This window comes from Dasypus novemcinctus, chromosome 17 (genome assembly GCF_030445035.2).
Source record: "Dasypus novemcinctus isolate mDasNov1 chromosome 17, mDasNov1.1.hap2, whole genome shotgun sequence".
NCBI classification, from domain to species: domain Eukaryota; kingdom Metazoa; phylum Chordata; class Mammalia; order Cingulata; family Dasypodidae; genus Dasypus; species Dasypus novemcinctus.
Window position 1 is genome coordinate 59766160 of NC_080689.1, and position 25360 is coordinate 59791519.

Sequence of the window (25360 nt, forward strand, 5' to 3'; positions counted from 1 at the left end):
TATCTCAAGTTTCCCACCCCCACCCCCCATTTTTAAACAAATGATTTCTATTTTGTCACCCAGATGGTTAAGAATTTAATCCCAATAGCTCTAGATCCTCAATTAGATACAGCTCTCAGTTTAAATGTCCAATCATTTTTCTGACTTCATACAGTTCTAACCCATATTCTCACAGATTCGCAATATATTAAAATTAAAAGGGAAGTCAGGGGTGAATTCCCTCCCTAAATCGCTATAAATAGTCCCCACGTGCTCATCAGCTTCTCCCCAAACGCCTCACGTGAACTAAGACCGGGAGCACAACCCATTTGTATTTTAGTTTAAACAGTGGTGCAAAAAAGTCTCCCTGCGAGGAATGAGGCCACGGTTCCTCCACCTAGCAGGCCCGGGGCACGGCCCCTGTGGGCGGAGCCGAGGTCACCCCCCCCCCACCTTCCTTTCCCGAGGTCACCCCCCCCCACCTTCCTTTCCTGAGGTCACTTCCCCCTTCCTTTCCCGAGGTCACCCCTCCCCCCACCTTCCCTTCGCGGCCTCTGGCGCCGCACCCCCTCCTCTGGTCGGCTGCTTCTCTGCAGGGCACTCCGCGTGCCTCTCTCCGATTTCTTTTGTGCCTCCCAAGTAAGCACAACATCACAACTGTCACTGAAGGGGCAGCGGTGTCTCCTCTCCTTTGGGTACAATAATTCTAAAAGTAAAGCTTAATTTCCTAGCATCTGCTGGAATAGCAGTTTCCCTGACCCCACTTCCGGACAAGCAAAGGGGATCCTTTCATCAGGTTTTCAAGTGTCAAGGGGTCCTGCTTAGCCCTTGAGTTACACCATGTACCCTGTCAATATGCTGCATGACTTTAAAGTCAGATCACATCCCTGCCGTCAGCTGGCTCAGGCCCATTGGTATTTCAGATTTCTTAATCGTATGTCACTTCTTTCTCACTCTCTTTTGTAAATGTAAATGAAAACATTAGTATCATAACTACTGACATAGAACTTTCTAATCGCTTTACATACATCATCTCATTTAATCCTTACAAGGACGCTATGAGGTAGGTTTTATTGTTATCTCCACTTTACAAATGGGGAAACTGAGGCGAAGAGTGGTCAAGTAGCCCACCAAGGTCCTGGTACCCCAGGGTCCCAGTTACGATTTGAACTCAGGCCATCTGGCTCTAGACTTTGCTTTAACTACTGTGCTATTAAAAACATAGGATTTTTATCTTTAGGTACCTGCCTATGAAGACAAATTTAAATAGATGAAAAAGGAAAGATTCCCTCTCCTGCTAATGAGAATCTGAAAGCAAGTAAAATGTAAGCTCTAAGAATAACCTGAGCATTTCTTAGCCAGAAACCACCCCTCCGGGATATATAACAAAGGCTGCAAGCAAATGGAGTACTGCGCTCATAAGAAAACCCAGGCACAGGAGAGCTGTTTCTTTAGCCACCTGCCTTTGTCACCTTGGAGACCTACAGGTTCAATCCCCTGTATTTCGTAAGCCATCTTAGGTAAATCTAAGAAAGATTCTTTCAGGAAACATGTGCCTGTGACCAGACCTTTGCAAAACATTTACAATATTAATGATCTACACGCCTCAGAACAAAGTCCACCTGCAGTCTTCCTCAGCTGCCTACTGCCTTCTCCAGCCTCGCCTCCACACCCCCCGGGCACATCCCTCAGGCCTCCGTGTCCTGGCAGATGCTGTTCCCTCTGCCTGCCTGGGTGCTCCTCTTCTCCAAAGTCTACCTGACTAACTCTTCCTCAGCCTTCAAAGCTCAGCCCCAGGGGAGCGGGTGTAGCCCAGTGGTTGAACGCCTGCTTCCCATGTACAAGGTCCTGGGTTCAATCCCCAGTACCTCCTAAAAAAACAAAACAAAAAACTCAGCCCCAAAGTCACCTCCTTTGAGAAGTCTTCCCTGAAGCCTCCCAAAGAGCAAGTTGGGTTCCTTCTTCCTACCCACAGCACCTTGTGCAACCACCTGTTGGGGCCACACGAGAGTGGAATTAATTGTTAGCCAGATAGCACTGCCCCCAAGAGAGTGAACTTTACAGGGCAGAAATGTTTTATTTGTTCCCCTGGCACTCAACACATCACAAGAACTGAGATAGTCTTTGTGGAATGGAAGAATAAATATACAAAGAAATCTTCCATAGTCTCAGGTTGAGGAAATAAAAGCTCACGTATAGATGTATATATAAAAATATACAAACACACAGATATATATATGTACATGTGCATACATATATATTTATATACATACATATACATGTACTTTGCTTTAAGATATATGTCTAATTTTTAGTGCAATGGAGGGTTCAAAACCCAAGAAAGTTATTCCCAATCTGTTTTTGGGGGGCGGGGGAGAGAATCACATAGTTATTTAATGCAAAGTGTTTATAAATCTCCCCTCAAGTAATGACTGTGGTCTGAATAAAATCTATGTGTCTCTGTGTTTTTAAGGCACCATGGTGGAGTGCTTGGAACTCCATAGCCTATTACCTGGGATTAAATCTGAGCTCTGCCCCTTCCTAATATGCAATCCCGGCTAAGTTACTGCTCTGTGCCCCTGTTTCAACTGTCAAACAGGGCTGCTAATAGTACCATTTCTTAGGGTTGTGGTGGGAATTAAATGAGGTTATACAGAACGATACCTGGCCCATCCTGAGAGCAGCTCTGTAAGTGTTAGCTTATATTATCATTATTATATAAATTCTACTGTGATTAATAAAATACAAGTTCATTTCAAAGGGTAACGGAGTTCTCATACCAGCTTTTGGCAATTATGGATATTAAGGGTACAACTACTTATTATCTGTGGGACTTCACACTTTTGATGTTAAAAATGGGTCTTCAGGGAAGCAGATTTGGCTCAACTGATAGAGCATCCGTCTACCATCTAGGAGGTCCAGGGTTCAAACCCAGGGCCTCCTGACCCGTGTGGTGAGCTGGCCCATGCACAGTGCTGATGCACACAAGGAGTGCCGTGCCACGCAGGGGTGTCCCCCAAATAGGACAGCCTTAAGTGCAAGGAGTGTGCCCTCTAAGGAGAGCTGCCCTGCACGAAAAAAAGCACAGCCTGCCCAGGAGTGGCGCCGCACACACGGAGAGCTGATGCAGCAAGATGATGCAACAAAAAGAGACACAGATTAATGGTGCTGCTGACAAGAATGAAAGCAAGACACAGAACACACAGTGAATGGACAGAGAGAGCAGACAATGGGGGGTGGGGAAGGGGAGAGAAATAAATAAAAAATAAATCTTTGAAAAAAAAAAGGGTCTTGATTTTGAAAAAAAAAGGTTGAGAGGTGCTGATCTAGGGTTAAATCCTTGGGAAACTGTCTACAATGGTTATGTTGTCAGGTGTGTGTCTAGGTTTCTAAGGCCTTTCCCAGTGCCAGACTGTGTTTAATAGGATATCAGGACGATAACCTGCTGGAAACAGAATTTTCTAGAGGCTCCATGAGCTGTTACATGATTACTAATTATACCCCTATTTGTCATGCCTCAGAGCACCAGGAAGATTTTTTATTTTTTTTGAGGCACGATTCGTAACAGGAGCTGACGTCTTCTGCTTTCAAGATCTCACTTCAAGACTTCTAGACCCACTGTGCAAGGCAGGGAGATGTTCATCATATTCCAAGCCCCCAAAAGTCAGAATGAAAAAGGTCCAGGAAAAGGCATTCCCAACCCCAGTTACTAAGTGACCAACTAGGTAGAAAACTGTCCTTTTTCTGAACCCGAGGATACATTGGACCAGCGTGCAGGGAGCGAAACGGAGAGCTTCCATTCTATTCCATTTATCTATCCGTCCCATCCTGCCCCCCACCCCCGCCCCTGGTCCGGTGCTAGTTTGTTTTGGTATTTAAGAAATGTATTAGATGAATCTGGACTCAGATGGGATCTCCCTTCATAAGACTTTCATGCTAATGTGCTGGAGGTGCAGTTAATGTTGGGGTTTAAGATATATTTAAGGGATTTGAATCTCTGGACTGACAATGTGATAGCCAGATCCTGAGCCTCAACAGACTCCAGCACCTACAATCTGATTTATTGGACTTACCACACTCAGCTAAGATGGAGGTGAAGAAGGACAACCACCACACCATGGAGCCTAGAGTGATTACAACTGAAAATGGGAGGATTGCATCCAGCATCCAGGTGGAATCTGAGCCTCCTCTTGACATAAAGGTGCAATGGACACAACCAATCCAGTGTCCACATAGAAGAGGTGGCATTGGATTGGGAAAAGTGGACATAATGGACAAAGGGTATGGGGAAAGGCAGGAAGAGATGAGAGGTGGAGGCGTCTTCGGGACATGGAGCTGCCCTGGATGGTGCTTCAGAGGTAATCACCGGACATTGTAAATCCTCACAGGGCCTACATGATGGAATAGAGGAGAGTATGGGCCATGATGTGAACCAATGTATATGAGGTGCAGAGGTGCCCAAAGATGTACTTACCAAATCCAATGGATGTGTCATGATGATGGGAACGAGTGTTGTTGGGGGGGGGGAGAGGGGGGGTGGGGGGGGTTGAATGGGACCTCACATATATATTTTTAATGTAATATTATTACAAAGTCAATAAAAAATTAAAAAATTAAAAAAAAAAAAAAAAGAAATGTATTAGTCAGTGTGACCTGGTGAAAACATGGCTGGATGTGTGAAATCACCTTCCATTTCCCATTCTGATAAGGAAGTTGGGCCACCAGTTTCAAGACAGGAAACGAAGAGAGATTCTGAGTGAACCTGTAAATCAAACAGCTGCTGAGCCTGCTAAGGTGGACATCCGAGCCTGGGTGGATTAAAACAGTTCAAGGCCCCTTCCCTGACAGAGAGCCAGATGCTCCTGGCTGTTCCCCAATAGCCAGGAGCTGGGGGTCTAGGCTCGGGCTCCCAGACAACAAGGCTGATGCTTTACCCAAAAGCCACCGTGTTCACGATTTCATCACAGAAAGGCTAACGAGAAAGAGGATCCCTCAAGACGATGGCCCAAGTTCTGAGGTTTCTGACTTCTCCTTGCCAAGCTCCTGGGTAAATGCTGGGTGGTCAGTCCTCGAACACAAACATTTCATAGATTCTCAGAAACCACCACTTCCAGCTGAGGAGGAGCATGAGTTCCAGGGATGGCGGAGGACTGCTGCTTTCAGGAGCTGACTACAGAGTGGGCACCACAGCTTCTCCCCATTGAGCAGTTAGCAAAATGTTGTTGGGGGCCTGAAAAAGCAGATTCCTGGGCCACTGCCCCAGAGACTCTGATGGGGGGCCCAGGAATCTGCATTTTACCACAATCAGTAGGATGCTTCTTATACACACTAAAGTATGAGAACCTCTGCCTTAGGATTTAACTCCAGGTGATAAAAAAGCACCATACAGACATAGTTTTCGCTTCATCATCCACCCATCACCAACAATCAAGGGACCGGCAGTAGCAGCACCTAATGGTGTACCACATGCTGTACCTACTAACTACTTGACATATATACTATCTCTTAGTCCTCAAAAACAACCCTGATTTTGCAAATAAGGAAATCCAGGTATGGAGAGATGAAGTGACATGTCCAAGGCCTCACAGCTAGTAAGTGGCAGAGGTGGAATCTGAACTGTTTATTTCTAGTCTTTACTATTAAGAGACTGACCCTGGGGCTGGGGAGCCCAGAAAGGCCAAATCGCTCTGTTGAAACCTAGAAGTATCAGGATCTCAAAATTTTTGCAAAGTCTGGTTCCATCAGACCATTGATGAAGAGTCTGCATGAGCATCCCCAAAACTCTACATCGAGTCTCTGGGAGGGCTTGGGGGGCAGGGGAACAAGGACTGGGCACCAGGTGGCAGGGGACGGGGCAGCACCATCCACTGTGCGGGAGGCAGGGTCCCCTCCATGCTGCAGAAAGAGCAGCTCTGCCTGAGCATGGTTCAACCACGCTTGTCTGCAAGGAGGAAGGCAGCCACTGCCTCCTCTTGCTTTTAAAAATACAGCCCTTTTTTTCTGACGATAGTGTTGAAACATGCTCACTGTAGATGCTATGGAAAAACAGGAAAGCAAAAAGGAAATAAAAACCACCTATATTCCTATTAACCGCAGCCAAGGACTGTTAACTCCCTATTATGCTTACCTTGTGTTTTCGTATGAAAATAGTTTGTAAAATTGCATACTATATCATTTAATTTCATATACTACTTCCCCTATTTATATACATCATATGCCTTTTCCCATATCATCAAAAAAAAAAAAATCTTTTTTTGGTGGGGGGGTACTAGGGCCAGGGATTGAACACAGGATCTCATATACAGGAAGCCTGAACTCAACCACTGAGCTACACTGGCTCCTCTCATCAAATGTTTTTCATCAATGTGACTCATGATCACCTTCTACCTGTTCCATAACTATTCCCTTCTTGCTGACATTTAAGTTGGCTGCTTTTCACTATAACGAATAATAACCTAACAGCTGATTGTTTTTGTAGACTAGATCCCTGAGAGTGCAATTGCTCTTAATGAACAGTTTTAAAGTTCTTGTGCATAATGATGCTTATTTCCCAGAAAGGTTATTAGCGACATATGTGGCGGTCTCACCTCACTCACGCTAGCATTCAGTGTTGCCATTCTCAAAAATGCCAATTTGATAGATGAAAAAGCCAATAATTTTATTGGTGTTTGAATGTTCAGCATTATAGGTATTTACTATCTTTCACGTTTTTATTTTTGTCTAGTGTTTGTTCTTCCGTGACTTGCTCATATTCCTTGGCTATTTCCCTTCTATACTACTCTTTTCCTCATTGGCTTTTAAGGTTAAAGGTGAATAGGGATGTGTGTGTATATGTACATATATGGATACATAATTGATGTCTTTACAACATTTGGACTTCCCATCCTCAAATATATTATTTCTTCATTTGGTTAGATATTTTTGAATCTTTTTGTAATGATTAAGAGTATTTATTCTCATAGGGAAGCAGGTGAAGCTCAGTGCTTAAGCGCCTGCTTCCCATGTACAAGGTCTGGGTTCAATCTCCGGCACCTCCTAAAAAAGAGTATTTATTCTTCATCATTTTTGGTTAGGCTCATTTTCAGATAATTTAGTATTTTGGATTGCTATTGTAATTGTGACGTTTTCCCCATATTGTCTAACCAGTTATTACTTGCTAATTAACAGGAAAGGTATTGGTTCTGCCTGTTCATCCAGACATCTTGTTTCTTATTCTTTAGCAATAACTATTTGTGATTAATTGCTTCTAATTTTTCTCAGCTGATCCTCTTGGTTTTGCTAGCTACAGAATAACCTGAAAGTGATGGTAGTGTCTGTCTCTGTCTGTCTGTCTATCTACCTAATCTTTGCCTGATGCATTGGAGGAATTTATAAAGCATGAGAGTTGAGAGTCATTGTTTTCCTGATTTTTACAGAATTTTCTTTTGTATTTCACATTAAGAATGGTTTTGGCTGATAGTTTAAGATAAAGTTCCTTTTTTGTGTTTAAAATAAATCTTTCTACTCATTACCAAGCTCTTAAAGTTGTTTTTTTTTTAAAGATTTATTTTTATTTATTTCTCTCCCCTTCCTCGTCCCCCGCCCCAAGTTGTCTGTTCTCTGTGTCCATTTTGCTGAGTGTTCTTCTCTGTTTGCTTCTGTTGTTGTCAGCAACACAGGAATCTGTGTCTCTTTTTGTTGCATCATCTTGCTGCATCAGTTCTCTGTGTGTGCAGTGCCATTCCTGGGCAGGCTGCACTTTCTTTCGTGCTGGGCGGCTCTCCTTATGAGGTGCACTCCTTGCGCATGGGGCTCCCCTATGCGGGGGACACCCCTGCGTGGCACAGCACTCCTTGCACGCATCAGCACTGTGCATGGGCCAGCTCCACATGGGTCAAGGAGGCCCAGGGTTTGAACCGCAGACCTCCCATGTGGTAGACGGACGCCCTAACCACTGGGCCAAGTCCGCTTCCCTTAAAATTTGTTGTTGTTGTTGGTTTTTTTGTTTGTTTTTTGTTTTTGCTGTGGTTGTTTCAACCAGGAATGCGTATTGTATTTTATAAAGTACTCTTTCAGAAGTTATTGAAATAATTCTGTAGTTTCTCTTATTTGGCCTACTGGCGAGATATATGAATTTCTCTAATGTTAAACCATCTTTGTACTATAGAAATAATTATCCTTGATGACGGTGGGTTGCTTTTTTGAAACACATTGATGATTTTATTTACAAGCAAACCATTTTTATTTAGTATCATTACAGATTTGATTATCATTTCTAACGTCTGTCTATGAATCTATACTAGTTTCCATTATCGGGTCCATTTATATGCTGCCACCATAGAGCCCACAAGGAACACACTGCAGTTGATTGGTCTATGAACAAATGTACCCTAGAAAGTCTCAATCCTTTGTTTCTACCCCTTAGCACATTCAAAACAGAGCTATAACTGTACACATCCCCTCCTTGTTTTAGCCTTCTATTGCCCCACCAACCATGGAAGATTCAGATCCAAAGAGGGCATGTCTAAGGTCAAACACCAGTTATAAATGGGGTCATACCAAAACCTGATGGGCCCCTTGAACGCTTAATAAAGGGGCAAGGAGAGGGGATGGTCCCAGGACCCACCCTGCCCCTTTCAACACACAGAAGCTTATCAGCAAACACACATTTTCTGAAACACCAAGGGTCAGTCAAAATATGACCATATGCTCTGCAGCTAGTACAAATCAAATGACCTCTGATGTGAGCTTGGCAAAATAAAGCAAAGATTCCATCAGGGTCTCTTGATAACATATTCATTTCCCCCTTTATAAATTTTAAATAGTACAGAAAAATTGGATGCTGAACTTTAGAAAAATAAATCACTCATCAATTTCATCCCTTCCTCAACTTGGCACATTTCTCTCTGACAGTGGGTTTTCTTTTGCATTATATCCTGTATTATCAGATGGGAAAATGTGGGCAAATGGTAACAAAGATAGATAGTGGCACAACTGAATGAACCCAATCTGGTGAGCAGGCTCTCACGGACATCGCAGGGAGAGGACTCTTGTCCTTCTCAAATACTCTACCAACCACTTGGCAAGGCACAGAGTCATCTGGCCTCCAGTGGCCTCCTTGATGCAGCTTCTCCACTCTGCTTTTTTACTAAGCACATGCCCTCCCTGGGGCCTCTGCATGAAATCTTTTCCTTGCAAATATCCTCACCTCCTTTAGGTAACTGCTCAGGGGCATTTTCTCCCTTGGGTCTCCCCCAGTTCCCTATGTACAGCAGAACACCCACCTTTATCCTGTTTTATTTTTCTTACAGCACTCAACCGGCATTGTATGTGTGTGTAGATTATACAGACGGGGCCACTGTCTGTTTGGATCAGGGCAAAATCCCCACATACCTAGAAGGAGGCATGGTACATAGCAAGTGCCCAATAATTACGTGTTGATGCATGAATGACTCGATGACTCAGTCTGGATTAGAGATGCTGATCGTTGCCTCCTCAGCTTCTAAAGAGGGGATCCATCTGCCCTGCCCAAGGCCTAAGCTGCCCACTGGCACCTCCTTACCCTGCAGCCTTCTTCCTCCCCATCCTGCCACAGCTGATGGTGGCCCCTTGACCAAGGAAGACCACCCACTGTGATTCTCTCTCTCGTGCACCTCACCCAGGAGGCACAGAGAGGGAGAGAATTGGGAATGGATTTATCTGCACGGTGGGTATGAGAACTGATGGCCACAAATGATTGAGGTCCTTGCAGGCACCCTGGCTCCCACACTCCCTGGGGCCAGTCCGCTCAGCATTTTCCTGGATTCTCAGATGGCTGAGTCCTTATAATTACTCCCCTTCTACCTGAACCGAAGTCTAGTCTGGTTCTGTTCTTGCAACCAACAACGCTAACTTTGCACATGACACCACAGCCCAGAACAGGGACCAACAGAGAGAAAACCAGCCCAGGACCATGGGCCAAACTGAGCAAGATGAAATTTAACAAAGAGAATAGAAAGCATAGTTTAGTATTTTGATTAAAAATGGGAAGTCTGAATATGGCAGAAGAACTCAATCACAGTAGACCTGGTTCTGTGTATGTTTACGATTTCACTGTGAGATGTCAAAATTATCTGTCTGACCCTAACTCTCTGACAGCTCAAGTTTAATTTTCTTGTATATGCCCAGGGCCCAACACAATGCTCTGTATGAGATACACTTGATAAATGTGTGCTAAATAAATGTTGAAAACTAAAAAGTAGGAGAACAGTAAGGCCAGATTTTTAAAGATCCGTGAATTTGTCATTTACCTTGCTTCCTTCCATAGATGGTAGACGCTCCCTTAACAAACCTCTACTTAAGCCTCGCCCCTGATTTTCTCAATCCCATTCTTTCCATTTCTTTGCTAAAACATGCAGATTGATGCCCTTAATTTGTAAAAGCTCATAGTTGGTTGGCTATTCTAGGTTACCAGCCCATTTCAGTTTTTACCAGTTAGGTTGTATATTTACCAGGAGGTCATTTGTGTTTATTCCCAAACATGTTTATGTCAGTTGTACTTATAATTGTGTTTACATAATTTAATTACATATTACACAAACTAATGATATATCTGCATATGATGAAAGAACAGTTGTTTCTTTCATAATTTGAATGTTCTGGAAAGATTTGATAAAGTGAATTAAAAAGTGCTGTCGAATTAGAGGTAGACAACTATAAAAGACTAGGGATATGTGGGTGGGGGTGAGGGTGAGAATGTACTGAAAGTCTAGAAAGATTTTATGGCACTTATTCTATAAGTGTCTACATTCTTACATTAAAGAAATCAAATTTGGAAATTATAGAGGACATGCTATGAGTGCAGTTTATACAAGTAAGATGCTGCAGAATGCCAACATATGAATCCATTAATAGCTAAAACAAAAGTATGATGAAGCAATACCTGCCCTTCCTTCATGTGATGTACTTGGAAATTCGTTAAGCTATTCAACAATTTTATTTAAAAAAATATTGGCCATGACCCACAAAGTGATTTTGTGACTCACTGTTTGAAAAGACACTGGTGTATCCCCACTCCTTCGTTTCACTGATGGGAGAACTGAGGTTCAGAGAGAGCTGAGAGCTCTGCTAAGGTTGCACAGCCAGTGAATTAGAACTCCACATCCCATGGCCTTTCTACTACCCTGGGCAGCTTTCCCTCAAAAATCAACTGACCCAGCACAATTTCCTTTGCAAATAGTAGAAGGTGAAATGAACTATTGGATGACAAGGACTGGAAAGAATCCTTCATTCTCTCCTGACATTCCTTGTTCCTCTGAGCATTCTCCAAAGGCAAGTACCAGCACACACAGGTATATGTGCTTTTATCCTCAAACTGACACATACCAGTTGCTTGCACTACAGACACCTATATGGAACAGGTGAACCATGTACCTGGGTAGAACACATGAGCCTTCTAATTTTAGAATGACTTCAGCAACAGGTGGGAAAACTCCAGACAATGGAATGGGGAAGCAGTTTGCCATGCTGAAAAGCTTTTGTTAGGCAAGAGGAGCAATAAACAGATGCCTGGCTTGCTGGCTGACCCATATCTCCCTGTTTTCTAAACAAGTGAAACTTTCAAAGACTTTTCTCTATCATCTGATTTGTCCTCCTCCCACTGGGCACCCCGAGTTCAAACTCGTCATCTCAACATATTTAAGTCCAGTGTCCCTGCCGAGAGCTGACACCAACCCAAGCGAGCTGCTCATGGCGGCACACTCCAGGAATATCACCACTGGGAATTCTCTGTACGCTCTGAAAAGTCTCCCAAACACTAGATGCAGCAAGCCTTCCCGTACGCACTGATACTGAGGCTGGAGGAAGGAGTAGAAGTTCAAAGGTTTAAGGAGCCACCCTGAGTCCCCACTTTTCAGAAGGCAGACAGCAGAGGGAAGCCCGACTCAAGCGGCCCTTGCCACTCCCCTTTGGTCATTACTGTGAGTCTCATTAAAATAGGAAAACCGGATGAGCAGCCTGGGAGCTGAGCAACATTTCTGAGGGTTAAGCAAGCAGCCACCCAACCACTCTTAATCAGCGTGCATTCTGTCCCTTTTAAGGAGCATTAAAAGGTGTGCTCTGAAGCTAGGTCATAAACTCCTTCCTTGGGAAGGTGTGGCAGATGTTCTAAGCTGCCGGCGCTGCCACCCTTACCCTGCCGCCAGCTAATGTTTCTCTGCGTGCTTTACAAATTGACAACCAACCAGATAAAATGTTCTACCCCAACCCCCAGACTATTGATTTCCCTCCCATGGCAATTATTTTCTAAATCCGGCTCTAAGTCTCAGCAGTCAGCGGAGGGTAGCTGGCCTCATTATGAGGCTCTCCTTATGGGTTCCCATTTGTTTTGTCACCTGTATGGTGGGCTCCTCAAAGGCGAGGACAGTGGAGGCGGCTTCACTGTGTAGCCCCAGCAACCTGAATGTTATAACCTGTATGTAAAATGTCATCTAGTTCCAAGAGAATTCGATACATGGCAGTCCTACTGCCAAGTGATCACTGCATTATTTCCTAAAAGCTTGAAGGCAGCCTTATATAATCCTTCCCAGCACAGTGCTCCAAACAGTCTCTATCAATCCATCAGACAGGTCACGTGAGCCATTCCTGATTCAAATCCAACAGAAGAGGAAAACAGGAACCAGATAAATAACTTGCCCAGGGACTTGGCAAAACTGAGACCACTGGGCCCAATCCCCAGAGTCCTGACCTCTAGCTGAAGAAGAAACCAATGAAACCTCAACAGGAAAGGCCAAGGGCAACTGTCTAGTAATAACAGCAGGAATATTTTTTCCCCTCAAGCACAAGAAAGCCACGTGGGATCAGCCTCACGGTCCCTCAAGCCCACCCACCACCCTTGACTGGCACACAGAGGCTGTGGTCTTTTCTCCACTAAAATGACAGGGAGTCTCCCTGAGTCTTCCAACATCCCCGCTCCAGGGCACTCATTCAGGCGTGTACCCGAACCTCTCATATCCACCCTTGTTTCTCATCCTGTTAACTCTTAGATTGAAGGGCCCTGTGTATTTACCACACCATGGATAAAGCCCTAAAATGACTAAATGGCTAGTTCTGGTATTTAGTAAATGGGCCACCAACATCCAGAGCATAAAGGATGAAGAGGGATTCAGACATGAGCCAGTATGCAAAGGAGCACATTACAAAAACAGTGTTGACCTGAGAGGAAACATAAGCAGAAAGCAAAATATAAAAACACGAAAGTAAATGTAAATTAAAATGAAGTGCCACCGCTTCATCATCTACCCTCCATATCAGAGGATCTAAGGAAAAGGACAACGATTACTTTTGTTGGTATGATAATGGGACTATGGTCAACTTTAAAGTCTTTATCTGTTAGATGTATATAATGAAGTGGGCTTTGCTGTAAAATCCCACAGCAAAGGGAAAAAAATAAAAATGGCAGGGGGAATAGAGGAAATAAAAATGGCAGTGTGGGTAATTGCTCAAGCTGGGTGATGGGTATATGGGAATTGATTTCATGATAGATTCTCTGCTGTGTTTGACAATTTCTATAATAAAAAATAAAAGGTTTGACTTATTAAATTAGCCAAGAGTTACACACACATACACACACACTCCAATGCTAGTACACTGGCCGTGGCTGGCGGGGTGGTCCCCAGTTTGAGCTGTACCAACACTGAATTACAGCCATGTCGGGGAGGATGGCCTGGGGTGGGGGTGGTCAAGGCCTACCAGGGCCTGAAGTATCTTCTAGGAGACAGGAATGTCACCCTAAAGGAAGAGCAAGTTAGGCCCACGGTGGACTAAGTCATGAAGCCCTAAACTTTGGAGGTATAACACAGTAATTGCCACGCGGCCTCTTAGCCCAACCCTCTCTGGACTCGTGTCTGGGTCCAACGGAGCAGCGCAGAGAGTAAGTGGAAATGAAGAGCTGGTTCACTAAACTCTAAGGCACTGGGTGTGTTCCATAGCTCAGCAACCCATCAAATAGCAGCGCAGAGGCCAGACAAGCAGTTCACCTCCCTTCTCCACAGTCTACCAAGCAACATTGGGGTCTCCAGACCCCCTGGACATGAGAAGTTGAAGCACTACCCCTGCTCCTACCCATCCCACGTGGGGCGGCAGAATGGCCCTCGGCCACTTACAGGGTGATGCACAACAGAGCAGGGGCTCAGCTGCTGTCTGCTGAACATAGAATGAAGAGACTAAACCTCCAAGACAGGTTGGTGGCAGAGACATCCTCACAGAAGGAAGATGGGACAGAGGCTGGTCACTAGTGGAGAAATGAAGCAGGTTTGCCCGTGTCTGCCCAGGAGGGGCTGGGAAAGCCAAAGGGCCTACACAAGAGCCATGCCAGGCCCCTGAGGGACGAGGCTCAGGTAAGAGGGCCCGTAGGCTTTTCCTGGCTGTATGAATTGGTGGAGACTGGGAGGAGGGGGCGAAATGACAGGAGGACCCTTCCCTGTGGATGGCAGCGTCATACTTGCCATCACTGCAACCTGTTGCCTGAAAGTGACTTGGTGGAGAATTTGACTCTTCACCTGCCTGGTCTTTAGGGGGTGGGGAGTTGGAGGGTGGGGTGGGGTTGAGGAGGTGGGAAGAGCTGATGGGAGGGTTCAGCAAGAGGGGTGGGAAACCAGGGAAGGAAGCCTGGGACAGAGTCCTCCATCCCACCCAACTGGCCCAACCTCAGCTCTACCCATTTGGCCCAGAAGGGTGCAGAAAGGGCAAGAAAAACATCCATGCAGATGCCTGGAGACAACAGTGACAATTACCAGAACAGGTGGTAACCCAAATTGGCCTGGTGTCCAGTTCCCTCAGATGAGGCCCTGTGTCTTTCCAGTGTGAGGGCCCATCTCCAGAGATCTGTAGGGCAGGCTGAAGATGCTCCTGGGGCCAAATGCATCCTAGGAAGGGGGTGGGGGCACGGTGGTGTCACAGGCTATCCTCCCTTCTCATTCGCATCTGAGTCCTTTGTGGTGTGGAAGGTAATTTAAAAAAGAGAACCGCTTTATGGAAACTGGTAGACCCTGGACTCCAGAGGCACTGCTTTGGAGGCACACTCCCCTGCCTCCAGTTCCAACCAAGTGTCAAGGAAGAGAGGCGTTTTCTTCCATGTCATCATGGACCACCAAAGCATATAATAGCGCCAAGGGAGACTGAGGGGCTGCAGGGGCAGGGGCACCCAGTGCAAGTGGCAGCATCACCCCCAGTGTGGCTGGAGAAAATAGTCTGAAAGAGGGAAAGAGCAAAAGGGCCAGGGACTCTGTGTGGCTGGTTAGAGAATTTATGAGTACATAAGAAACCTACCCTGCACTACCCTTAATTAATTAGGGGGGTATTGGGTGAGGGGGTCACTGCAGAAACGGATGGGGGCAAAAGTCGGTGAAACATACCTTGTGTTAATAAGGGAAGAGTGAAACTGGTGTACTCATGCACTGCTGGTATAAAAATCAGTACAAATCATTTGGAAAGCTATTTGGCTGTTCATACAATGGGCCATAAATATATTTATTCCTTGTTTCTTGAGATATATCCTGGGGAAGGAATCCAAAACAAGGAAATGCTTCTAGACATGAAGATGTAGCATCATAACTGAAAAATTGGAGGCAACATAATTATCCAGTGGCAAATGTTTAAATAAATTGCACATGTCCACTTGAAAGGAACATCATGACTTTGAACCCAGGACCTTATACACATAAAGCAAGTGCTCAACAACTGAGCTACATCCACTCTGCCATCATGACATTTTAAAAAAAGGATGAATTTCCAGACTTTTTAGTAACATGGAAAAATGCACAACCCCAAACCTCGAGCAAGAATCAAATAGTTTCCTCACTATGACTAAAGGGCCTAAAAATATTAACACTCAAACAGAGGCTAAAGGCAATGGACAAATGTAAAGGTGATTGCCTCACTACAGCACTAGGAGTATGAGTTGTTTGTTCCCTGCATTTCTCAAGCTTTCCAAAATGTCATTATAGGATCTTTAAAAACGAAAACAAGAAAATATTATTATAACTATCAAAGCATAAACTAGACTATAACCAAAGATCACCAGGCAACAGGGTTCAGGAATCTGGGTTCTTCTTTACAGATCTTTATGTGAGGTAGAAAAAGGCAGACAATTTTGAGCTTTTGAGGTGCCATTTTCTTGCACACTTGCCCACTGGAGGAAGGTGAGCTCCTGAGGGAGAGGGGAGCAGCCCCCCTCAGGCCTGAAGTTGGGACACTAGTGAGGGCAAGTGCCTCCACCTTTGTGATGAGAGGGCCAGGGTCTCAGGGAATAGCCAGGGGCTCAGGGGACAGCTGGGGGCTCAGGGGACAGCCAAGGGCTCAGAGGACAGCGGGGGCTCAGGGGACAGCCAGGGGTCAAGGGACAGCCAGGGGTCAAGGGACAGCCAGGGGCTCAGGGGAAAACCAAGGGCTCAGGGGGCAGCTGGGGGCTTAGGACACAGGCAGGGGCTCAGGGGACAGCCAGGGGTTCAGGGGACAACCAGGGGCTCAGGGGACAGCCAGGGGATCAGGGGGCAGCCGGGGGCTTAGGACATAGCCAGGGGCTCAGAGGACAGCCAGGGGCTCAGGGGACAACCGGGGGCTCAGGGGACAGCCAGGGGATCAGGGGGCAGCTGGGGGCTTAGGACACAGCCAGGGACTCAGGGGATAGCCAGGGGCTCAGGGGACAACCGGGGGCTCAGGGGACAGCCAGGGGCTCAGGGGACAGCTGGGGGTCAAGGGACAGGGGCTCAGGGGACAGCCAGGGGCTCAGGGGACAGCTGAAGGTCAAGGGACAGCCAGGGGCTCAGGGGACAACTGGGGGCTCAGGGGACAGCCAGGGGTCAAGGGATAGTCAGGGGCTCAGGGGACAGCCAGGGGTCAAGGGACAGTCAGGGGCTCAGGGGACAGCCAGGGGCTCAGGGGACAGCTGGGGGTCAAGGGCCAGCCAGGGGCTCAGGCGAAAGCCAAGGGCTCAGGGGCTAGCTGCTCAGGGGACAGCCGGGGGCTCAGGGGACAGTTGGGGGCTCAGGGGACAATAGGGAGGAAGCCCAGCCTCCACAAACTAGCCAGGGCTGCTCCCCTTCCTGCTCTCCACATCCCACAAACTCATCAGGGAGAAGCTGGACTCACCACTCAGGGCAGAGGTGGTATTCTCCAGGGCCTGGCACACGGCTAGCAAAACACCTGTGAGGGGGAAGAAGAGGTGAAAGGTGAGTGTCTACTCGGTCAGCGGCCTCCTCAGAGGATTCAGAGGACCTTTGAAAGGCAGAGACCTGCTGCTTTTACAAAATAGCCAATAGGACCGGCTGCCTGCTTTGCAGAGCCCTTGTTCAGAAGGCAGGAAGAGTGCAGGTAAAGGGACTAACACAGAAAGCTCTTTCCTTCCTTCAGCAGTCTCACTCTCGAGCCGCCGGCCAAGCTGTCTTTCCTCTGCTATTTGAAGGCGTTGTGCTCCCTTGAGCATGTGGAGTTGGGTGAGTGCAGACCCTCACAGGCACATGGGACCCTTGGGCTGCAGGTCGCCCCTGCAGTCAGCGGCTAGCTGGCCCACCCATGGTAGACAAGTGACACCCAGGGTATGGCAACCTCCAAGCCAGGACGGGCTAAGTACCTGGATCAGGGGCAGGGGAGAGGCGCACCCTTGTCTAGATGCCCCCCAGCTTGCTGTGGAGCTGCCAGCCCAGGATCGAGACAGTGGCCAGCGCGACCTACTGTGTCCATGGCCCTCCTGGGGACTGAGTACAGCAGGGATGGAAACCCACCCAGGGGGTGAGGGGGCGGCAGGAGGCAGGACCAGGTGAGCCGAAGCCCCAAGCCCCCGGTGCGTGCTCCATTTCCCCTTGGGCTTCACTTAGAAAGCACAAATGTGAGCTCAAACAAGGAAGAACCTCAAGATTGTGACTGCAAAGCATTAACCCCAAACCTGAGGCCTGGGAGTCCAGCCCTGCCAAGGGATGACCTTCTAAGCCCTCAGGTTATGGTAACGGAGGTGTCCAGAAACAGAGCAACAGAATTCCAATGCAAAAGGAAACTCTCAGGAGTTAAACAATCCGCATGGACTAAATAGGAATGACTTCCTAAAGCTGAAATGAGAGAAGATGCCATGGTGGCCGGGCAAAGAGGCTAACCAGGAGGAACCGAGTCTGTCTCCCAGGGCTCTCCATCGCCCAGGACCCACGCAGGCCACCACGGCGCAGGCTGAGGCTTCCTTTCCCCTTTGGACTCTGGGTGCAGATGAGTCCCAGCTCTTGGGGGAGAAACAAACTCGGAATGGATAAAGCAATCGGGCTCAAGTAGGCCTTTGCAATGAGAGCCGTCTCAAAAACTTCGGAGTGTCCACCTATCATATGGAGGGTCCAGGATTCGATACCCAGGGCCTCCTGACCCATGTGGTGAGCTGGCCCACGTGCAGTGCTGATGTGCGCAAGGAGTGCCGTGCCACGCAGGGGTGTCCCCTGCGTAGGGGTGCCCCACATGCAATGAGTGCACCCGGCAAGGAGAGCCATCCCGTGCGAAAGAAAGTACAGCCCACCCAAGAATGGCACTGCACACACGGAGAGCTGATACAGCCAGATGATGCAACTAGAAAAGTAACACAGTTTCCCGGGGCTGCTGACAAGAATGCAAGTGGACCCAGAAGAACACACAGCGAATGGACACAGAGAGCAGACAAGGGCAGGAAGGGGAGAGAAAGAAATAAAATAAATCTTAAAAAAAACTTTGAACTGCTTTTATGAGAGGTGGGCGTGGACCTCCCAAAGACTCCTCTAGCAGAGACCTCCACCAGACCACTTGGGCTGGGGGCCGGGGAGGTAAGAGAAAATCCATAAAGTTGTGCGGCTTTCCTGTGTGATTCTTCCTTGCCGCCCAATAGACTCAACCCAGGATTTCCAGGCCACATGGTTCTGCTCTTAGAGGTCTCCTGGATAAATCTAAAAGGCTGCGTTTGTAATCCGCACACCAGGAATTAAAGTGAGGCACTCCTGCCCCAAGCCCGGAAAAGCCTTCGGGGTTGCACAGTGTCCGCTGGGAACGGTCACGTTCTGACTCTGCTGGCACTTCCACCAGCCACTCTGGGCCAAAGGCAGCAAGTGACCTGTGATAACATCGAGGGAGCTTCTGCTTTGCATACCTCTCAGGAGGGCGTGCAACTGACCTAGCTGTCGCAAGCCATCCCCAAACAAATGAATTATCTTCACTCCTCACTCCCGCCCCATATCCCATCAGCACAGGTGAGAACGAGTCAGCACAGTCCTGGGCTCCGTGTCCACCTCTGCTTCAGCAAAACCAAAGCAAACAACAAACACTGCCCAGCTACCTTCCAGGCCAGCAGGCACAGCAGCCAGGACACGCCAGGGCCATGGGGGCCCCCACTGATGGGCCCCCTTCCCCGGCCTTGGGGTGTGTGACCTCACCCCCTCTGATCCTCACCGGCAAGCCACCAGTTGTCAAACACACAAAGGTGTTTCAGGAATTAATTAAAGTTTGCAAAACCACCAGGTTCCACAGATGAAAGGCGCTGGGTTTTTATTCATGCTCTGAGCCGTGCGAGAAGAATAGCTCCTTTCTGTGGCCTGGCATTCCCAGGGAAAACACCTTCCTGGAGCCCGGGGCTTCGCTCTGCAAGCTTTCTTCAGGCACAACTTCAGCGGAGGCCCTGTGTGGCGGGCAGGCCTCTGCTCTCTCTTCACCACGCAGAGTGCTCCCTAAGAGGGCCCGGGGCCCAGAAGAAGAGGAAGGTGAGGCCTTCTTCACTTCTCCGGGGACGTGGGCCACGTGCTGAGCGTTTACTAGTGTCAGGCCCAGCGGTAGGGTCTACCCACGTTATCTTACTTAGTCCTCACAATACCCCACGAGACAGGCACCTGCCAGCCTCCCCGCCCCTGGTCCAGCCTGTGGAAACACCTGATTTGACAGGTGCGGAAACTGAGGCTCAGAGAGATTAAGAAATGTGCCTAAGCCCAGCAGCCAAGAGGCAGAGCCCATTGCACAACCGAGTCTGCTGACAGCCGCGCCCAAGGCCCGTCCTGAAGGTCGCCCGGCATGAAACGCGGGCAGATGTGCATTCCTGCCACATGTCCCAGGTGAGTCCAGATCACCAGGGCAAGTGGGCCCAGCAGCGGAGGCTTGTTCCCGCTCCTCCCGAAGGCCACAGCCGTGGCCCCTTGGGCTTTTTCCGTGCCGTCACCCATGAACCAGCCCCGCTGAAGGGCAAGTGTCTGAGCTTCTGGACTCGCCAGCTGCCCAATCCGCTCGTGCCTGGGTGCCCAGGCTGCCGGCTCCTGGCTGAGCCTGGGAAACACGGGCCATGTGACGGCCTTCCAGGAACAAGTGGCCTTGGCAGGCTCCAGGCTCATCAGCAACAAAGGAAATCCTCCCCGGAGGCACCTGTGTAAGGAGAGGACGGCAGGGAGACAGCAAGGCTTGGCGCCCGCAGCTGCAGGTTCCTCTCGCCTCAATTGCAAAGCTGGACCTACCTGGCCTCTCTCCCTCCCTCCTGAGCAGCTTCTGTTTAAATAGCCCCCCTTCTGTTTAAATAGCCACAAAGAGGGGAATCCCTAGATTGTGGACTTAAAAAGGAAAAGGGGGGGTGGGGGGTGGATGGGTAGGGAAAGGAAACCACACACGACGGGAAAGAAACTTTATGAAAGGCTGATCCCAAAGAAAATAGAGTTGGAGCGCCAGGCCTGCCCCTGCCCTCAAGGACAGATAATGGTTGCCACGTTTACAGCTCAGCTATTTGGAACTCAGATAAAACTTTCCAACAGAAACAACGGAAAAATAGTGCCTAGCCTGATTATCTCCTGAGGTAAGAGTAGGGGAGCAGTCGTGGAACCCCGCTCCTGAAGTGTCAGCGGGAAAGCCCATGCCAAGTGCTCGGGGACCACATCCCGTGGTGACCCCACTGTGGCCCTTCTGTGAGCGTCTTGCTCTTGCACGGGTATCACATTTCTGGACGGGGTTCCAGGCGACGTGCTGGCAGGGAGCACCCTCCATCCTCTCTCACTCATCAGCCTGGTGAAGGCCTCGCCTGTGAAGACCGGCTCTAGAGAAGCCTCCTCTAGGAAGTGGCCTCGGGCCACTGCCACCAGCAGAGTTTACCCCACCTTGCTCAGCCTCCACCCCAGGCGCTCCCTGCTTCCCCCTAGAAAGCCTGGGAGCATCACCTCCCGTCCATCTTTGCATTCCCTGAGCCAGGTCTTCCGGTAGAGGGGTGAAGGGTGAGATTTGGGTGTCGGGAGATGTGGAGAGGACAGAGAGAAGCTGCAGCAGTTTCTTCCGGATGAAGGGTGCCCTAGATTTAGAAGAGGTGGAGAGGAAACGCTATTGGGAGAGAATTAATGCAGGGTGGGTGGGGCAAGGAATCCACCCAAAGAGGAAGGTAGAGGGGCAAGCGTGGGTCTTTGGGGACCCCCCCACCCCCAGCCTTTCTTCCCATGCTTGGGCCTAGGACATGGGGCTCAGGAAATGATGGATGGTACCTAGAGGGTAGGGTGGAGCCTGCTGCCTTTCCAAGGGCATCCCCCTCTCAAGTCCTACAGCTCAGCATGAGGTTTGCAAGGGGCACCCAAGAGGCAGCCATGTGTGTACAACTACATGTGACAATGGATCACAGAGAACCATGACCTGCTGGGACACAGCTCAGGCATCCTCTCTTATGAACAACATCCCTACGTTTAAACGCTATCTGCAAATACTGCATGATTTTATTTTATGTATTTATTTCTCCCCGCCCCCTTGTTTTTCACTTGCTGTGTCTGTCTTCCTTTTTCTTTCTTTTGGAGGCACTGGGAGATGAACCCAGGACCTCTGATATAGAAGGAAGGTGCCTAAACGCTTGAGCTACTTCTGCTACCCTACTGGAGGATTTTAACTGCATAACAAACACTGTAATACTGTGCTGTTTTATCAATATTTTTAAACCTGAGAGTTTAAAACGGTCAGGTGAATATGCTGGCTTTGTGGTAAGAAACGACTGGGGAAAAGGAAAAAGAGGAAACACTGCAGACAAGGGCAACCGAGGGACGCTGGTGGGACAGGAGACCATATGTCGGCACCTGCGGAAAAACCCAGAAATGCCAGGGCCCGAAGCAGCCACGTGGTGTCCCCTGTTGGAGGAGCGCAGCACAGATGGGCCGCGGCGGCCCTCGGAGAGGCCAGGCTCTCTCTCCAAGGCAGAGGTGGCCGTTCACATTTGCCCCTGCTTGCTGCAAAGTTGGTGGCACTTGTTTGAGGAGGATGGCAGGCAAAGCTGAAGAGGAACACGTGGAGGAACTGGCCAGACGGGATCAGAAAAACCCCGGGGATTGTAAGGAGGGGAGTTCAGAAATAACCTGACACGGGAGTGAGTCACCTGGGATAGACAGGCTCAGGGGACAGAGGCTTCCTTTCACCACCCTGGCACCTGGAATGCTGCTCTAAGGGGAGAGTCTTATCAAGAAATTATTATTCGAAAAGATTGGTATTGTGTTTCGGATGGCAGTCCCCAAGGCATGGAGCCAAGAAAGCAGCTATGTAGGGAGGGGCACCCCCGGGTCCAAACTCGACCACCCATCATCAGGTGCAATGGGAAGGCATTTCCGGGCCAGGGGAGGCGCTGCGGAGAGAAGCCCAGGGAGGCCCGATGGGTCTCCCCAGCCCCCTCCTCATATCCGCTGGTATTTAGTAATGGGATGATTATTGTGGCCAATAGTAGTAGGAACAGCAGCAAGTAGCATCTGTTTGAGCATTTACTATGTGCCCTGCATCGCCTCATTCAATATTCAAAGCAATTCCTATGAAGTAGGTCCCATTTCAGTCCCATTTTAGAGAGATAAAAACAGCACACACGAGTTAAGGAACCAAACCAAGGTCACCCAGCTCGTAAGTGACCAACGTTGCACTTCCAGTTGGCCCCAAGTGGCTTCAGCTCACTCCTGCAAAGTACAGCCAAAGAACACAGCCATGCTGGAAAAGCCCACCTCCTCTCTCCACCTGGATAGGGGCTGAGTATGCACTGAAATGCGGGGGATCCAGGCCAACAGGGAAGCCTAGGGACTGGGGTCATCTATGAATGGTGTCACCTTTAGCGAGTCATTTCTCCACCTCTCACAATCTCAGGTTATTCTGAAATGACCGATTTGGGCCAGAAGATCTGTAAAGTCCCAAAATTCCAGGCGCCTATGAAGATACAGGGCAGTACACCTCCTGCCACCATCTAGCTCAGGGCAGACTGGCCTATTCTGATCCCTCGGGGGTGGATTCCTGGTCTTGAAGGAGGATGAGGCAAAACTAAGGCTGTGTGTGCATCGCCAGGACGAGTGTGTGCACACTGTGACCAATTTGGAGCTTCCAACAATCGTCAGAAGATGGGTGAGACCCTAAATCAAAACACTGTCCATTTTGAAGATGGAAAAAAATGACAATCAATGTAGTCTTGACATTGGCTTGATAGTGTAACCTAAGCCCAAAGCCCGCAAGGTGACAACGTGGTGGGTGAGCTCTGGCCCCTCAGCTGCCTCCCTACTGAACCCTGGGGTGGGAGTCTAAGGCAATGCCTCATGATTGGGTGTCCCAGAAAATAAGCTGGTATTGCCTGGATGCTCATAGGAATTTTCCATACCCATCTGTGTCCACTAAACGTATCTGAGGATGGGAAAAACGAAAGTGGGGTGGGGGAGGTGGGGAGGCAGGCAGATAGATGGCTGCCTCTACTATTTTCTAAATTCTGACTTGGGATCTGACAAGGCAGAAGGAAAGGGGCGCTGCTCTCGGCCTGAGTTCACACCCTGGCTCGGCTGCTCTTAAGTCTTGGCTAAGTGACCTAACCTCACTAAGCCTGGGTATCCTCAGCTGTATCATAAGGATAACATCCCCTCACATGACTATTGCAGCGATGAAGTGAAATTAAAGGAAATAAAGTTCACAACATCCTTAGGCTGCTGTGAGCACCCACTGTGTGTGGCAGCAGTGGCGTTTCGTCCTGGTTCCTCTCCTTGGCTTTTTCATCGTGACTTTCAGGAAGTTCGAGAACAAGGAGGAGGTGGTCACGATCCCCACCACTGCCCGTTCCCCAGGACTCGCCAAGAGGATTCTCCGTGAGGCCCCAGGGTCAACTGGCTGCCGGTCGCTGTTGTTCCATGGCCCTGACCTTGGACTACCAAGCCATTTCAGGGGTTAAGAAATGCTATTTGCTTATGTTAATCAATCAAATATTTATTCAACACTTACTAAGGGTAAATTTAAAAAAACTAAGACATGTGAGTCAGCAACGACATCTGTCTCTCAGAGAAAAACGGAATCTTCATGACTACAGAAAAGGCAGACAAGCAGGGGCTGCTGAAGCCCCGCCGCAGCCCACCAAAGGCACTCACTGAGCCACATTTTGTAGACACTTCCTCTGCTTCCACACCCCAGACACCATGCCAGCCCAGCCCGCTCTTCCCCGCCAGCACCTCAAAGCACGTGTTCAAAAAATAACCTCATCTTGTCCCTGACCTGCTCATGCTCCTCTTCCAATGGCCACCAGCAACCTCTCCTTCTCCTTTACCCCACGTCCAGGCCAATCCTGCAACTTCCTGCTGCCATGGCCCCAATTCAGGCCTTATCCTCCCTCCCTGGACCACCACAAGAGCTGCCTAACTGATTTTCTGCAAATACCTTTTTTTTTTTCACCTTTGCTTCTGCTCCCAGAGTGCTGCTCCTGAGGCACTTGCTGGACCGTATCACTCCTTTTTTCCAAACTCTCCATCCATCCCTCCATCCATTGGCTGCCCAAATCAGAACCAAAAACCTTAGCAGAGATTTGAGGTGCACAATGTGGCCCCAAGCCCCATTGCCACCGAAACTCCTCCAACCCACTCCTCGTCAAGCACTTGACAAGCAGCTGCCGGGCACAACCCCTTTTCCCGCGCATGACTTGCCCCTACCCAGCTTGGAGGCACCCGCACTGTACTGCTCGACTCCCACACAGTTCACTCTTCACCAGAGTAGTAATGCTTCCAGTTCGAGAAAACCATTACGTTGAGTTTCACTGTCAATGCCTGGCCGCATCACCATTCAGGAGGGTTGTGAGTTCAATGTATCTTCTATTCAAATAACCAGGTTAAGTAGTCTTACTATAACATAGAACAATCTCTGGAGGGTGAAGGAAGTGTCATCCTTAAACACAAGTCTGGAGTTAAGTCTGCAGAACCCATGCTTCCTTGATATTGAGTTAATTGGTCAACCAATGAGATAATCCCCAAAAGGTTTTATTTGCCCACCCTCGATTCCTTTTGTTGACATTTCCTGAAATTTTTATGATAAAAGAAAGGCGTGTAACCCAAGGGAAGCCAGACCATTTCCCAGGGAGGAGAAGGCAGAGGAAGTGAAAGGTAGGTAAAGCTCATTAAATGGCTTTGTGGCAAAAGGCTCAACCCCATGA

General features: G+C 48.5%; 1 protein-coding gene across 1 annotated transcript in view; it reads right to left on the reverse strand.

The window, feature by feature from the left end:
* The window catches only part of TGFA (transforming growth factor alpha), a 107900-nt gene that overhangs the window by 56860 nt on the left and 25680 nt on the right, over positions 1 to 25360 (reverse strand). Inside the window, exon 2 of the mRNA XM_004460129.4 lies at positions 17086 to 17139. Coding sequence (XP_004460186.2) covers positions 17086 to 17139 — 54 coding nt within the window. The remainder of the gene's footprint in view (positions 1 to 17085; positions 17140 to 25360) is intronic.